Raw genomic sequence first — 17,078 nt, 5'->3', positions numbered from 1 at the left:
GACCGGAAGCCCGAGACGACCGGAGGCGCCTGTCCGCCCAGCGGTAAAAGGGGGAGGGGGGGGAAAAGCACGGGGAGGTCACGTGGTCTGACTGTCACGTGTCCCGGCCGCCCGGCCTGGGGCTCGCAATGCGCCTGCGCCGCAGCGGGGCGGAGCGGAGCGTGTTTCCGCAAAGGCTCCTGCGGCGGGAGCGTGCGCGCGGGCTCTGCCGTCCTCCTCTCCGCGCACAGGTCAGTGCTTGGCGCTTCCCCGGCCCGAGGGGCTGGCGAGGAGGTGTGGGCTTCGGCTGGGGCCGCTGGAGGTAGCCGGGAGGCGAAGCACCTAGGACACTCCTGACCCCTCGTCGGGATCAGGGCATTGTGGTAGCCGTCACGATGCATGAAATCACCCTAGAGTTTAGGAATTGGAAGATGTGCTCCCAAAGGTCGGCACCGTTGGCCCATCGGATCGAACCGGGACACAACCGCCCTCTTAATTGATAGTATCCTGAATCTCATACATGTATACAATTATTTTTGATGATGCCCACTACCACCCCCAGTCTTCCCCCACGAACTCCTAGACCTACGCCTCTTCTGTGTCCCCTCTCAACTTAATGGAAAAATATAAAACGCTGAGCCCAATTAGTGCTGTCCTTAGGCATACACGGCCATATTGTTCTTAAAGATAAGTGCCCAATAACGGTAGCTGCCTTGTGTTTGATTTTAAAAATTTAGTTGACACCGATGCCCTACTATCGCTGAACACAAGGGTACAAACACAGACACTTATTTGAGGACAGAAATCGCCGTTATTGCTTTCTGATATCACTGTCGTTATCAAATTTGCATTATATTGATTTGCCACATCTGCTGTTTGCCATGCCCAGTAAAGCGATCTTTGCCCGTTTTCAGCTGGATTAGGAGCTAGCATAATGCCTGGGACATTAATGCCCAGTTCATAACCGTTGTATGAATTAATAAAGATAGAAGGTATGTAGGTGATGTTAAATGCGATGAGAACATAGAGAATGGAGAAAGAAGGGGTGGGCATTAGTTCTGTGGACCTGAAGAAAAGAGCTGAAGGAGGCTAGGGAGGGAGCCTGGCAAATCCTTGGGAGGAGAGCCTGAGGACGGGTAAGTACTAAGACCCAGACATGCCCAGGGGGCCTAGAACAGAGCAAGCAAAGGCAAGAACTGTCGGGAACTCTACAGTGATGCAGAAGGCTGTGAACATACAAGCTCGGGAGGCTGTCTTAGGGGCTTTGGCTTTTAGTGTAAATGTAAAACAGTCTTCAGATTCGATACTGGAAAAAGACACGGTTCTAGTTAAGGTCTCAGGATTTTGCTAGTGTCCGCTGTTAGGAGGCCCAGTGTGCAGTCGCCTTTCTTGTGAAAAGTTGTGTGAAGGGGAGACAGCTTCAGGGAGGGGCTTGCCACTCGGCTACAGTCCATTATAGCGGATTAGGCATGCTGGCAGGAGCTGGCCACCTTCCTTGCACGGCTAGGAGGCAGGGCGATCAAGGCTGGCACCGTACTCTACTGTGCCCATGCATAGTACCATCCACACTTCAGGTGGGTCTCCTCGCCTCGGTTAACTTCCTCTACAAAGTCCATCACAGACACAGTCAAGGGTGTGTCTCCATGGTGAGTCTAAATCTAGTCATGCATGGGTCAGCCATCATAAACAGGTAAAGAACTATTATAACCAGTGGTAAAGACAGGAGAATCCGTGCAGAGTACTGATCAGAAAAGGCCCACGGGATTTACTGACAGATTGAATGTGGGGACCGAAGAGAAAAGTTCAAGGGAATTCCAGATTTAGGGCTAGGATTGGCACGTGGATGGGGAAAGGTGCGGTTCGGGTGGTTTTGTGGAAGAGTTGGCATGCTCAGTGTTGAGCATGTTACATTTTTTATGCTTAGAGTCATCTAGAGGTAACTATGTGCTACTCCTCAGTGACGGTGTGTCGTTTGCCAAGGTCACCAAGAGACTGACAGGAAGAGAAATGACTCAGAGACTGAGTCCCGATGTGTCTCATTCTTGAATGGATGCAAAAGAGACCGGGAGACGAAAACAGTCAATGTGATATTCTAGATGCCAAAGAAAACGGGGTGGGGAGCAAGTTCCAGGAGATCTAATGCCCTCTTCTTTTCTTTTTTTTTTTTTTCTTACTGATTTTATTGAGCTCTACATTTTTCTCTGCTCCCCTGCTTTCCTCTCCCCTTCCCTTCAACCCTCTCCCATGGTCCCCATGCTCCCAATTTACTCAGGAGATCTTGTCTTTTTATACTTCCCGTGTAGATTAGATCCATGTATGTCTCTCTTAGGTTCCTCGTTGTCTAGGTTCTCAGGGATTGTGAATTACATACTGGTTTTCTTTGCTTTATGTCTAAAAACCACTTATGAGTGAGTACATGTGATAATTGTCTTTCTGTGTCTGTGTTACCTCACTAATGATGTTTTCTAGATCCATCCATTTTCCTGCAAAATTCAAGATGTCGTTATTTTTTTCTGCTGTGTAGTACTCCATTGTGTAAATGTTTCACATTTTCCTTATCCATTCTTCTGTTGAGGGGCATTTAGGTTGTTTCCAGGTTCTGGCTATGACAAACAATGCTGCTATCAACATAGTTGAGTATATGTCCTTGTGGTACAATTGAGCATCCTTTAGATATATATCCAAAAGTGGTATTGCTGGATCTTGAGGTAGGTTGTTTCCTAATTTTCTGGGAAATCACAATACTGATATCCAAAAGGATGATGCCCTCTTCTGACCTTCATGGGCACCAGGCATATACATAATATACAGATACGTGCAGGCAAACACTTATATCCATAAATAACAAAAATTGTAGAAGAGGGTGGTTGACCAATGGGCACAACGGCAATGGGTTGCATGCTGATGATCGCTGAGGGCTCATCTTGTAGAATTTCTGTTTCTGTTTTGTTAGTGAAAAGGAAGCAGGCTGGAGAGATGGCTCAGATGTTAAGAGCACTGGCTGTTCTTCCAGTGGTACTGAGTTCAATTCTCAGCAACTACATGGTAGCTCACAAGCATGGCAGGCATACGTGCAGTACAGAACACTGTATACATAATAAATATATAAATCTTTATTTTAAAAATGAGGAAGCAAGGTTATCATTGAGAATGAGAAACAAGGGGGAGACGTGAAGATCCAAGGAGAGGGGCGTCTGCAGGAAATAGCAGGGATAGGGTCCTGAGCAGCATAGAAGACCCACCGGAAGAGAGTGGCCCTGGCTGGAGAGCGAGATGGGAAATGGTTAGTTGGCTGCCTCGTGAGCTGCAAGAGCATAGCCACAATTCAGTGTGGGGGCTGGAGTTCTTTAGGACTGGGGTTAGGCATACGGCTGTGGAAGGGGAGGCATTCATGGGGAATGAGAGGGTTATAAGAGTAGACATGGATCAAAGCAGGCAGAAAGACTGAAAGTTGTAGGTCCTGCCGAGGTGGGAGAATTGTTAGCTTTGGGTGGGAGAAGGAATGGACTGGAAAGATGGGGGGGGGCAGTGTTTGGGGGAGTGACAGGTATAAGATCAGAAACCTGGGACACACTTATAGGACACACCAGGGAGATCTTAAGGTTTCTAGACCATGCAATGATAAAAGAAAAAAGTGGATAAAATTAGCTTTAACAACATAATCTCCTTTACAGGTAACTAAGATAGTGGTAAGAATCTGGTCCTTGCAATGAAGAAAGCCTGGCTAGCTTCGCTTTCTTTAGAGATGGGGAGAGTTCACAGACACCACAGCATGTGGAGGTCAGTCGGAGGGCGGCCCACAGGAGCCAATTAGCTTTACCCTGTGGTTTGGGGTGTTGAACTTGGGCCACCAGGCTTACCAGCAGACATGTTTACCCGCTGAGCCATCTCTCCAGCCTCTAGACCTCAGTTTCCCCCTCTGGGAAATGTCTCCTGGGCGACGTGTAGCGTGTGGAAGTGCTGGAATGTCACATCTGAGTTTTCCTCGGTTCTTCCTTCACATCATTAGCGGAGACATGTTTCTGAATCACACACCTGACCACACAATTCCCTGGTTTCAAACCCTGTGGAGCCCGTAGGATCATTTACTGTGCCATGTGGTATCCGGCCACTTTGATTCATCTTCTGCAGCTCACCTCTCAGCTGAGGTTGGTTGTTCTCATCCTGTTTGTTAGATAAAGAATGCTGTGTGCCTGACCTGTGTGCTTTGCTGGGCTCTCTGCCCTTTCCTGAACCATTGTAAATGTCACCTCTGAGTATGTCACTCTCCTGACCCCAGGACCTCCCTTGTCAAGACCATGTACCCTTTGTACGTCATATTCTGTCTCTGTGGCAGGACTGTGAATTATAAAGTCTCTGATCAATGCTTGTATCTTTGGCACCTAATTTTTAAGAATTGTTATTGTCACTTACTGTAGGTAAGCTTTTAAAAAATGTGCCATTTTATATTGTAAGGCAGGGGATCACACGTAACAGCCCATTTTCTTTGGGCTGTGTGTGCGCTTGCCTGTCTGATATGCCTAACACCACTCCTTATGCCCAGCCCCAAACTGAATAGCGCCTTCCCCCTTTTAAAAAAAAAAAAAAAAAAAAAGCCAGTCTTTCTGGGAGCCTTTCCTGTAGAACTGAGTGCGCCTTTTCTGTTTGCTCTGCGTCTTGTATTCAGCTGTGTGGTTTGGGCTCTTCCATGGCATTGTGATGAAAAGGAAAAAAATGCCCAGTTTCTCCAAAGGCTAGAATATGATGGCAGGGGTACTTGACCTTGGATGCACCTATGGCCTCGGCTAGGTGATGTTTTTTGTTGGTTTGATTTGGTTTGATTTTTGTTTTTCTAGACAAGCTTTCTCCGTGTCATAGCCCTGACTGTCCTGGAACTCGTATCATAGACCAGACTGGCCTTGAACTCACAGAGGTCGCCTGCCTCTGCCTTCCAACTAGTTGAATGTGTAAGTACAGGTTGGTGTGTGTGTACGTGTGTGTATGTTGGTTTTGTTTGGAGTTTTTTGTTTGTTTCTTTGCTTGGTTTTGTTTTTAAAAGTGGGTCTCCATATGTATCTCTGACAGACTTGGAACTCACTTTGTAGAGCAGGACAGCCTTGAACTCACCGGCCTCTGCCTCCTGAGTACTGGCACTAAAGATATGCACCATCACACCCAGTTTTTTAAATATTTAAGATTACAAAATAATGAAAAGGTTCCATACCTTTTTCTCTTTTAACATCTTTGTTGTTGAGAATAAATTTATGATTTTATAATCTTCCAGAAAGACGCCAAATAATGACTTAATGGGGAAAAAAAGAGTGTTTGTGTGTGTGTGTGTGTGTATTTTTTGTATGATTGTGTAAACCAGAACTTTGTTTATCCTAAATAAGTACTCTACCACCAAACTATGACCTTTGCCATTTATGTAATATATATGGGTATGTGTGTGTATGTATGTGTGTATATGTATGTATGTGTGTGGTAGGATTAGGTTATAATATTTCTGTTTTACAATTTTTATGAGTGTGCTGCTGGCATGTATGTTTATGCACCTCGTGTGTGTCCGAAGAGGGCACAATGGATGGTGGTGAGCCACCGTGTAGGTGCTGGAAATTGAACCTGTGTCCTCTGCAAGACCAAGTGCTGGATCTGGTGTAGGTGACTTTAGTCCTAGCATGCAGGAGTTGGAGTCAGCGGATGTTTATGCATTTGAGGCCAGCCTGGCTTCCGAGTGGGTTCCAGGCCAGCCAGGACCGCTTGTTGAGAAGACTCTGTCTCAGAAAACAAACAGAAAGCCGGGTGGTGGTGGTGCACTCTTTAATCCCAGCACTCGGGAGGCAGAGGCAGGTGGATCTCTATGAGTTCGAGGCCAACCTGGTCTCCAGAGCTAGTTCTAGGACAGACTCCAAAGCTACATAGAGAAACCCTGTCTTGACAAACCAAAACCAAAAACAAAACAAAAAGGAAACAGAAAAAAAAAAAAAAAAAAAAACACATGCTCAGGGCTGGAGAGATGGCTCAGCAGTTGAGAGCACTGACTGACTCCTCTTCCAGAGGACGAGGATTCAGTCTGCAGCGCCCACATGGCAGCTCACAACTGTCCGTAACTCCACCTCACATAGACGCACATGCAGACAAAACACCAGTGCACATAAAGTAAACCATTAAATAAAAAAGAACACGCGCTCTTAACTGCTAAGTTCTCCCTCCAGCCCATGTTGTACAAATTTTTAACAGAAATATGTGTTTCCTAAGGAAATATATGTGTATCTTAAACATATTTTTAAAATCCAGCCTGACTTTTTAACTCTTTTGATTGCAGCCTGAGATGTGGTCATGCCAGGCAGACTTCTCCAGAGCCTGGCCTCTTTACACAGCGTGTCATCAAAAGCACGGCAGTGCAGGAGGTTCCCTCGGCTCCCTGGGCTCCCGTTAAAACCACGTTCGGAATCTGGAAGCACAGCATGCCGGAGCCCCCTGAAAATACAGACCCATTTAGGTTCATTCTGTCCTAGTGTAAGAGCTGACAGCTGGAATAAGCCAAAGATCCTGGGAATGAGCTGGATAATACCAAACACAAGCGGAGTCTCTCCATTACATGTTGGCCGTTGTTGGGATGGAGAAGCAAGTCTGCCAGCCATGTGCCCCTTTGGGACTCCCAGGAAAGCGACTTACAGACCAAATCTCTTATGCTCTAAGTGGTTTATAAAAACAGTAAAAAGGCATTACTCTGTATCGACAGACACACTTGTTCCAAAACAAGACCTTCCACAGATCAAGAGGCCCCTGAAGGCATCCCGGACCCGTCAGCCATCCAGGAGCAACCTCCCAGACCTATCTGTGAATGAGGTAAAGCCTACTAGTTCAGTGGCCCCTGAGTGCATCCGTCCTTGTGTACCCTCTGCCTGCATGTGTTGCACCATACCCTCACTGCCATCGTAGGGCAATTGGGCAGCCAGCTGAGAATTCTGTTCGAGACCTTTGAAGCGTGACATAGCCAAACCAACAAAAAGTTTATCTTGCAAGAGCTAGTTGCCCGTATCACGTGTGGCACAAAAGGCCTCCATCATTGTTCAGGGGGGCTGGTGAGGCCTGAGACAATTAGAAAAGGTGCATCCATCCAGTCCAGCCAGGGGGCAGCTGTGAGAATACCTGCTTCGTGTTGTAGTTGTTGTTGTTTGTTTGTTTGTTTTTTTAAATTGAACCAGAGGCTGGGGAGGGAGGTGGTGCACATTTTTATCCCAGCACTCTGGAGGCAGAGGCAGGTGGATCTCTGTGAGTTCGAGGCCAGCCTGGTCTACAAAGCAAGTTCCAGGACAGGCTCCAAAGCTACAGAGAAACCTTGTCTCAAAAAATGAAAAACAAAACAAGAATTGAACCAGCAATGCATCAGGAAATTAAGATTTACCTGCCAACCGGCAGGTGTTTGTTACCAGCCTGTGGTGGCTGCTCAGGGTGAAGAAATGACACACCAGAGAGAATGGAAGCAGTCAGGTCTTGCGGTTTACCCTCTAGAAGTTCAAGAACTTTTTGGTATTGATTTTTATTCACTGTTAAGGAGTTTCTGAGATTTTTTTTCAGGGGCCATTTGCATTTGTCCTCCAAGCTATAAACAGTTTAAGGTCAGAGTTCACTTTATATCTTGGATGATGTCTTCACCATGCCTTGTACTCAGATGAGAAAAGAGGCAAAGGCCTTTACTGTCTGTAGGGTTGTAGGTGGCGCTGCACATATCCGGTCTCCATTTCAGCTCAGGAGGCTGAGTCAGCTGGAAGATGTGTTTAGCAAGGTCCTGTTTGCAAAGAAAAGAACGTGCATGTTTCAGCCTTGGTTGGGCCTCCTGAATCTGCCAGAACAGTAGAATGTCTGTCTTCAGACTTGAGAGGCTGGCCCCTGAGCGTGTTTATATTGATGGGGCTTGTTTTAACAGATTCTGAAAAGGGAAACTTTGTCAAGCACCTCGTGGCTCAGAAGGCTGAGACAGGAGGATCAAATTTGAGGTCAGCCTTGGCTATATAGTGAGACCTACTTTCAAAAGAAAAAGAAAGTACAAGCTGAGGCCATGATTAATCCCAGCACTTGGGAGCCTGAGGCAAACAGATCTCTGAGTTCAAGTCCAGCCTGGTGTGGGTGTGTGTGTGTGTGTGTGTGTGTGTGTGTGTGTGTGTGTATCTCAGGTCTCCGCCCAGCCAAGGCTAACTAACAAGGCGTTGTCTCAGTAAAAAGAGAAAAAACATGCCACCGTGCACATGCCTGGTCGTTGGACATTGAAGGACTTCATGGATGGCTTGTATTTGGATCCCAGTTTGGCTTCACTCCTGTGCTGCCTCTACCCAGACTGTCACAGATGGCAGTTTCTGCAGCAGGGGCCTTCTGCCAGAGCCTTGGGGTGCTCTGCCAGTTAACGTAGCCTCCAGCCTTCTTTCCTACCTCCGCAGAGGTGGAGCCGAAGGGTGCACATTTTGAATCAGAGTTGGTGTTCCCAGCATCCAGTCCCTATCATGAATTCACCCAGAGCCCATGAGTTATCTTAATAGACTAAACAGCATTGCTTTCGTGCTAAAAATTCCAGGGGGTATGGAATGTGTGCCAGGAACAAGAAGAGACCCAGGTGATGCTCCAGTGTCCCGTATCACTAGGGAACTACACTAGTTTCAGCTCGACAGGGAGCTAAGGATGAAGGCTAAATCCACGTTCCTTCTGTCCTAGTGTCAGAAAAACGGAAGCAGCATTGCCATGCAGGCTCTCATGCTGCAGGAGCGACGCTCTCAAAGAGGAAGCACGTAGATTGCTAGCTCCATCTGCTGGACCGTGTGTCTTCTGTAGCCAGAGGAGTGATCTGATCCAATAACTGTTTAAGAGGCTTTGGTCACCTACTTAGGAACAGGTTCCCATCCCAAACCTTAAGTATGTGCCAACATATGTAAATTTAACTAGCACTTTAAAATAAAGATATGCTGTAAAAGGTAGAAAAGACTTATGAAAATGAGAGCTGCTTACATCAATAGGCCAAACCAAAAAATAACAAAAAAACAAATTCAGCCTACTTCATGAGTCCCTTTCCTCTTTTGAAATGGGGCTTAAATAAATACCAAACAAGATTTCAGAGAGTCTATTTATAAAACTTTTGAGGTGCTGGGTGGTGGTGACACACACCATTAATCTCAGCACTCGGAAAGCAGAGACAGGTGAATCTCTGAGTTCAAGGCCAGGCTGGTCTACAGATCTAGTTCTAGAACAGCCAGAGCTACACAGAGAAACCCTGTCACCAAAAACAAAACAATAGAAAAAGAAAAAACAGCTTGTGAGGCATTTATTAATAGAAGCATTCCGCGGCTGCACATGCAGGAGTACAGGGAAGTCGTTAACCTGAGTTAACTCTCCGGAGAGATGCTCTCCAGCATGGGAGAGGACAGCTTCCAGCACAGACTCTGCTAAGTAGAGACCGTGTGTCTGAAGATGTGTTCTTCATCTAGACACTGGCCCGCTTTCTCCTGAGCGAGGTAGCCACAGGCCCACCCTCTTCCTGCATTTTCTCCTCTTAGGCCAGTCTCCGCTTTCTGCATCTGCTCTTCCCACGGCAGCTCAAACCGTGCTGTCCCAGAAGTCAGTCAGACACCCACCCTGCTGCCCTGATTCTTCCCCAGAAACTTCAGAAAACACTCCGGGTCTCACTGAGAGGAGCCTGCCCGCTGTGTCCTGAAAGAACTCCTTTCAACCATCTTAACCTCTGCTCGCATCACCCCGGACTCTTGGGAGCCCCTCATATCCAGAAGCACACGCCTGCCTGCTACCTGCTGCAAACTGCCACCCCCACCTCTGGCTCCCTTGACCCATGGATGTTATAAAAAGCATATCATGCTTTCTCGAATGTGACTGTGAAATCTAGCTTACCAGCTGTCTGCAAAGGGAAGGCCACTTGGTTGTTCCCGGTCACTTGGCTTGCTTAGCCCTGAAATAACCACAGAGAAACTGTATTAATTAAACCACTGCTTGGCTCATTAGCTCTAGCTTCTTATTGGCTAACTCCTACGTCTTAATTTATCCCATTTCTAGTAATCTGTGTATCGCCACCTGGTTGTGGCCTACCAGCTAAAGTTCCCAGTGTCTATATCAGGCAGCGGATCCATGCCATCTACCTGAGTCCACCCTTCTTTTTCCCAGCATTCAGTTTAGTTTCCCCTGCCTACCTAAGTTCTGCCCTATCAACAGGCCAAGGCAGTTCCTTTATTCATTAACCAATAAAAGCAACACATAGACAGAAGGGCCTCCCACATCAAGGAGGGTGCTGTTTATCTCCACATTCTTCACTAGTTGCAGCTTATCTGACTTGGTTTCTTCTGGAGTTAGACAGTTGTGAGTGCCGTGCGGGTGCTAGGAATCAAACCCAGGTCCTCTGGAAGAGTAGCCACTGCTTGCTATTAACTGCTGATCCATCACTAGTCCCTGGCTCAGTGGGCTATACACTTCGATTGGGGCTATACTACACTACACTTCTGAGCAGGTGTTTCCTTGACTTGCCATTCCATCTTAGTGTGGATGTTGACGCCATCCTCCACTGGTTCTGCTGCTGCCTATGAAGCAGGACAGAATGTATGATGAATTCAGGAAGAGGGAAGGTTAGCTGAATCCGTTTTTTGAGAAGTTGAGAGTTAGTCTAGAGTGGGAAGGATGAAGTTCTTACAGTGCCCCACCAAGGTTCACGCTGAGAACACCAAAGCATGGGGAGAGCCTGGCATGGACAAGTAGACAGCAACAAGTCGTTCTAGTAGACTGTGAACAGGTCTGAGCACTTTATCAGCAGCCCTAGAAAGCAAGCATTTTATTAATGCAGTGCACTTTCCCCAAAATTCTATATCTGAAATCTTTGTGACAGTTTTGAAGCTGTTGGTTTTCAGACTTTGGGCCGTATTTCTAATAAAAAGAATATTTACATATATAGTGACCCAAATGTACGGCAGACAGCTGTGTGACATTTGTTCTTAGGAGTAATGTTTTGCACCATTCCTGCTGGCTTTGTGTTGCAGTGCCGAGGATCACACTGTACATGCTAGGCATGCCCCTCCTCACCTTACTTGTCTGAAAAGCTGGTTCAGGTGCTGGAGAGATGGCTTGGCAACTAATAGTGCTGCCTGCTGTAGCAGAGGGCCCAGGTTCAAACCCCAGCATCTACGCCAGGTGGCTCATCTGTGTATCGCCACCTGGTTGTGGCCTACCAGCTAAAGTTCCCAGTGTCTATATCAGGCAGCGGATCCATGCCATCTACCTGAGTCCACCCTTCTTTTTCCCAGCATTCAGTTTAGTTTCCCCTGCCTACCTAAGTTCTGCCCTATCAACAGGCCAAGGCAGTTCCTTGACTACCTATGACTACAGCCCCAGGCGATCATCCTACAGCCTCTGGCCTCCACAGGAACCTACATAAACATGGTGCACAGAGAAACTCAATGCAGGCATACACACATACATATAAATTAATCATAAATCTAAAAAACTGGTTTGAGCCAACTAAATTGATAGGAAACCATCCAAATGGGTTGCCGTGCCCTGTGCTATCTGAAAAGGCACTGAGTATTGCTTACACACACACACCGGGACTGTTTGAGTAACACTCTGCTGTGTCCTGGAATGCGAACCGGAGGGTATCCTCAGATGCACAGACCACTTTATTTCCTGCATGCCAGTGAAAATACTGGATCTTTTGTGGCATGAAAGATCTCTCCTCATGCAAAGCTAGTGACAATGGAATGACGTTGGCTGCAGCCACAGCCTCTTTGCACTAGCAAACTGAAATGTCTTCCAGCCGGGCTTCCATACTGTGTTCATTCTGTTTGATCCCGCACTGGTGCAGAGGCCTTCACTTTCAGTGTTGCCCTGCCCGCTTTTTTGGCTAGTGGAATCTTTTGTACCTTGAGTGGAAATCTACCTCCGTGCAACTCATTCCTCTTCATCCTCACTGAACCCCACAAGCACCACTGAGATCCGGAATCACGCCCTCGGGTGCTGTTTTGGCAGGATAGGGTTCCCTAGTGGAATCCAACTGCCAGGGCAGGAGCTTGAGCCCTTTGCTAACCCTAGTCTATGCTCACCCCTGCACAGGACCTGATGCAGTGCACGGCCTTTGCGACCGCGGAGGAGTATCACCTGGGAAGTCTGTCGCAAGAGCTGGTCTCCTGCGGATATGTGGAGGTGACAAGCCTGCCTCGAGGTACTGCGGCCCTAACCCAGGGCCACGTAAGCTGTGTCTTAGAAAACAGCTCTCCTGCGGTGGCGTTTCCTTTCCGTTGGTTTGTAGTGGGAAGGTAGTCTCAGGGGTCCTTATTCAAATGATATGATTAAGCACACCTGTAGAGAAGTTTTGGATTAAGATAAATGTGCTTTGCTTATCTTTATAGGGTGGATCGCTGTCATTTGAGATGGGGGGGATGTGTGTGTCAGCTTCCCGCTGCTGTACTAAATACCTGCAGTCAATTTAAAGTTAATCAGGAAAGGTCGATGTTAGCTCCCATTTTGGAGGGTCCAGTCCATGGTCAGACCCCATGTTTGGGAGTCTGTGTTGAGGCAGCGTATCCTGGCAAAGAGTGTGTGGCAAGGGAAACCGCCCTACAGAACGATGAGGATCCTTCTCAAGGGTGCACATCCAATGACCTTTCTTCCTTCCAGTAGTCCTCACCTCTTAAAAGTTGCAGTACCTCCCAGTACAGTGAGCTAGGCCCAGTGTTCTCACAGGCGGCCAAGCCACTGCTCCTTACGCTGCTTCACTGTCGCATTAGAAAGCTATTTTAGCCAGCAGTGGTGGCGCACGCCTTTAATCCCAGCACTTGAGAGGCAGACGCAGGCGGATCTCTGTGAGTTCGAGGCCAGCCTGGTCTACAGCGTGAGTTCCAGGAGAGCCAGGGCTGTTACACAGAAAAACTCTGTCTCAACAAAAGAACAAAACTCCGTCCAGAGCTCCTGAGATGAAAAATGGGTCAGGGGTTGCCATGACTGCCACTGATGTGACCCCGCGTGTCTTCATTTCCTTTGCCGTAGTCTGGGGACTGGCAAGTATGCTCCAAAAGGTCGTTTAGGGGTCTTGTCGCTGTCAAAAGTCTACCAGGAATCCTGATGTTAGAAACCAAGAAAGAGAACTTGTTCCTCCAATGTCAGCACTCAAGAGGCTGAGGAGGACCACAGGTGGGAAGCCGTCCTGGGTTATGCTAGCCGTGGTCTTAAACACATAGAAATGTAAAAAGGAGAAGGAGAAATCGTACATAACTATACAAATGAGTAACAATGTTTTAATTGGCATATTCTGTTTGTAATTTACATATAGAAGATATGCAAGGGTTGGAGAGCCGGTTCAGAGCTTAAGAGCACTGACTGCTTCTGGGGTCCTGAGTTTAATTCCCAGCAACCACGTGGTGACTCATGACCATCTATAATGAGATCTGGTGCCCTCTTCTGGCCTGCAGGGAAACATGCAGGCAGAATACTGTATTTATAATAAATCTAATTAAACAAAAAAAGAAGATACGCATACAGGAACTCTTACTACACTAATAGGTAAAACAAATACTGATGAATATTGATATATTCAACAGTATTAAAAGGATTTAAAATGTTATGTTTAAAGTAATTATAGTAGTAGATTTCATGATTGGCCTTCAAATTGTCTAAGTTTTTAAAATACCGCTTTTCTTTTCTGTGTTCATTTTCTATCGTCGAAACTTTACACAATTTAATTTAAAATTCATGGGGTGGGGGATATGAATCAGTTTTTAGTGTTTGTACGCACACAGCCCTGGCTTTGACCACCAGCATCGGTAAAAGCAAGCGTGCTGGTCCACACCTGTAATCCTAGCAGGTCTGGGCCTAGGGATCCGGAAGATGTTCAAGGTCGTCATTAATTACACGTGGAGTTGGAGGCCTACTGAAGAACGTGAGACCTTAACTACATAAGTATAAGAATTTTAAGAGGCATTTAAAGAAATAACATATTAACTATATATGTATTATTTTAAATTAATTTTGTACAAAGACATTTAATTCCTGATAGCTATATTGAACATAAAGCTGTAATATTTATTAAGTGAACCACTGGCTACTGAGTCAGAAATTGGTGTGAATGGGCAGTTGTAGGTAACACTGCTAATGTTACAGGTTGTAGACTGTTCTAGGAACAAAATTTCGTACTTTCCAATTTCATTTTCTTTTTTTTTTTTATTTTTTAATTTTATTTTGGTTTTTCGAGACAGGGTTTCTCATTAGCTTCGGAGCCAGACTTGGAACTCACTGTGTTGTAGACCAGGCTGGCCTCGAACTCACAGAGCTCCACCTGCCTCTGCAGGTGTTGGGATTAAAGGCATGTACCAACACCCGGCTCCAATTTCATTTTCTAAGATTTTCATTTTTTTTAAAGTATTATTTATATGGGCATTTTGCTTGTATGTATGTCTGTGCACCATGTGCTTGCCTGGTACCCTACAGAGTCCACAGAGGATGTTGGATCCCCTGAAACTGAGGTTACAAGTGGTTGTGAGCCACTGTGTAGATGCTCAGAATTGAACCTGAATCCACTGGAAGAATAGCTGTGCTCTTAACCTCTGATCCATCCTCTAAGATTTATTTTTATTTATATATGTGTCTCTGTGTGCATGCACATGTGTGTGCCAGTAGAGGGTGTATGATCACCTGGAGCTGGAGTTACAAGTGGTTGTGAGCCACCAAACGTGAGTTTTAGGAACAGAACTCAGATCTTCTGCAAGAAGAGCAAACACTCATAACCGCTGGGCAGTCTCCCCAGCCCCTATTTTGGTTTTGGTGGGGTTTTTTGTTTTGTTTGTTTGGGGTTTTTATTTTTTAGTTTTGTTTTGGTTTTGCTTTAGTTTTCAAGACAGGGTTTCTCTGTGTATACTTGGCTGTCCTGGTACTAGCTCTGTAGACCAGACAGGTCTGGATTCAGATTCCTGCCTGCCTCACCTCCCAAGGCTGGGTTTGAAGGCATGCACCACCACCGCCTAGCCCATTTTCATGTGTTAAAACCCTTCTTCAGTGGGAAGTTGATAGTGGAACATCCGGGGTTGTGAAGTGATCCTCAGAACAGATTACAGCGTGGCAGGCCACTCTCTGCAGTTTATGTCACCTCTCGACACGGCCTTGACTGACGTTTTAAATCACAGATGCAGCAAATATTTTGGTGATGGGTGTGGAGAACGCTGCAAAAGAAGGTGATCCCGGAACAATATTCTTGTTCAGGTAAGACAGGATCAAAATGGCTTTGGGAAGTTAGTTACACGCAGATGATTGGAGTCTCTAGGGTGGGCATGCCTCTCCTGGGATCTTCTTATGCCAGTGCATTTGAGGTTTGAATTTGTCATCTGATTGTGACTTCATCTTGGACAAATGTCAGGGTTATGAATCTCCTGGTAAGTCATCTTTTTTAAAATATGTTGATTTTATTTTATGTGCATGAATTTTTTGCCTACATATGTATCTGTATACTATGTGCATGCCTGCCTGAGGAGACCAGAAGAGGGTATTGGTACCCCCGGTACTGGAGTCACAAATGGTTGTAAGTTATTGAATGTGGGTCCTCTGGAAGAGCAGTTACTTCTCTTAGCCATTGAACGCTTTCTCCAGCCCCTGGTAGATCAACTTATAAGATGAAAATTTTTAGTACAAGTAAATCATCGTTGCCTGCTGTCTGTCCCTGAATATTCAAAGAGTGCAGAGCAGCCTTGTCACTGTCCTTACGAGGCTCCATGCCTGCTGCCTCCCCTCCCCTTCTGTCGGGTTTCAGCGGAGGTTTAGCCTGCCGTGGCCATTCCAGATGCCTAAGAGAGGGACCCTGGCTCACACATTCTTGTCCTTTTAAAGACTGGAATGACAGGAAAATGGCAGTAGCAGCCATGTGTCCCATTTAGCAACCAAGAAAAGGGAGGGTCAGACGCATTTGGGGAATAACCCATAATCTGAGGACCAGTAAGTGGCAGAACAGAAAGATAGACATCCAGAAGAATAGAAACTGTTAGGCCAATATGGTGATTCACACCCATATTCCCAGCAGCCTGGAAGTTAAGGCAGGAGGATCACTGTGACTTTGAGGCTAGCCTGGGCCGCAGAGTGAAACAATAAAAAGGCTAAACTTTAAGTCACACATGGTGGCTCCTGTCTATAGTTCCAGATTCAAGCAAACCTGTCTTCCTAATCAACCAAATCATTGTCTTCACTTACATTCTCATGTTCTAGAGCAGTGGCTCTCAACCTGTGGGTCGCGACCACCTCAGATCAACCCTTTCACAGGGGTCACCTAAGACCATCAGAAAACAGTTGCTTGGGCTGGAGAGATGGCTCAGTGGTTAAGAGCATTGCCTGCTCTTCCAAAGGTCCTGAGTTCAATTCCTGGCAACCACATGGTGGCTCATAACCATCTGTAATGAGGTCTGGTGCCCTCTTCTGGCCTGCAGACATACACAGAGACAGAATATTGTATACATAATAAATAAATAAATATTTTAAAAAAAGAAAACAGTTGCTTATGATTCATAACAGTAGCAAAATTATAGTTATGAAATAGCAGTAAACATAATTTTATGGTTGGGGGGTCATCATAACCTGAGGGACTGCACTAAAGGGTCACAGCATTAGGAAGGCTGAGACCACTGCTCTAGAGGATGCTGAAACATGGCTTTCGATATGTCTCTGAAGAATGTTTTCTCAGGGGCTGGAGAGATGGCTCAGCAGTTAAAAGCACTTGCTATTCTTGCAGAGGACCCAAATTCAGTTCTTAGCACATGTACTGGTGAGTCACAACCATGTGTAACTGCAGTTCCAGAGAACCTAGCACTGTTGTCTGACCTCGCTGGGACCCAGGCACTTACAGTGCATACATAGGGAGGCATAGTAAAGCAATAAATCTAAAAATAATGTATTCTCTCTTTGCCGAGGTTGACTCTCCTGTTCTTTGAATAATCAGGGAAGGAGTTACTGTGTTCTGGAACGTAAAAGACAAAACTGTGAGTATAGTAAAGGATAGGCATGTAGAATTCTGGTTTGTTTTTTTGTTTGTTTGTTTGTTTTGATTTCTCTGTGTAACAGCTTTAACTGTCCTGGAACTTGCTTCATAGACCAGGCTGGCC

General features: G+C 46.1%; 1 protein-coding gene and 1 long non-coding RNA gene across 4 annotated transcripts in view; both read left to right on the top strand.

Moving 5' to 3' along the window:
- Nucleotides 1–109: 109 nt before the first annotated feature.
- The window catches only part of Rmnd1 (required for meiotic nuclear division 1 homolog), a 32,154-nt gene continuing 15,185 nt past the window's right edge, over nt 110–17,078 (top strand). Inside the window, exons 1-5 of one of the 3 annotated variants that reach the window (XM_050135672.1) lie at nt 110–230; nt 6,284–6,810; nt 12,058–12,166; nt 15,120–15,195; nt 16,916–16,955. In XM_050135672.1, coding sequence (XP_049991629.1) covers nt 6,298–6,810; nt 12,058–12,166; nt 15,120–15,195; nt 16,916–16,955 — 738 coding nt within the window. In that variant the 5' untranslated portion in view covers nt 110–230; nt 6,284–6,297. Of the gene's footprint in view, nt 231–895; nt 1,116–3,988; nt 4,128–6,283; nt 6,811–12,057; nt 12,167–15,119; nt 15,196–16,915; nt 16,956–17,078 lie in introns of those variants that run through there. The other 2 variants (XM_050135673.1, XM_050135674.1) reach the window with 2 other exon arrangements.
- LOC126497571 (uncharacterized) lies at nt 6,817–10,900 on the top strand. The gene is made up of 2 exons (XR_007590649.1): nt 6,817–8,085; nt 8,139–10,900. It is a non-coding gene; the product is annotated as an uncharacterized lncRNA (long non-coding RNA).

The sequence above is a fragment of the Alexandromys fortis genome, unplaced genomic scaffold, assembly GCF_014885135.2.
Source record: "Alexandromys fortis isolate MF-2015 unplaced genomic scaffold, M_Fortis_MF-2015_v1.1 scaffold_23, whole genome shotgun sequence".
Taxonomy (NCBI): Eukaryota; Metazoa; Chordata; class Mammalia; order Rodentia; family Cricetidae; genus Alexandromys; species Alexandromys fortis.
The sequence above is the reverse complement of the archived record's forward strand: the minus strand, read 5'-3'. Positions and strand labels throughout refer to the sequence as shown.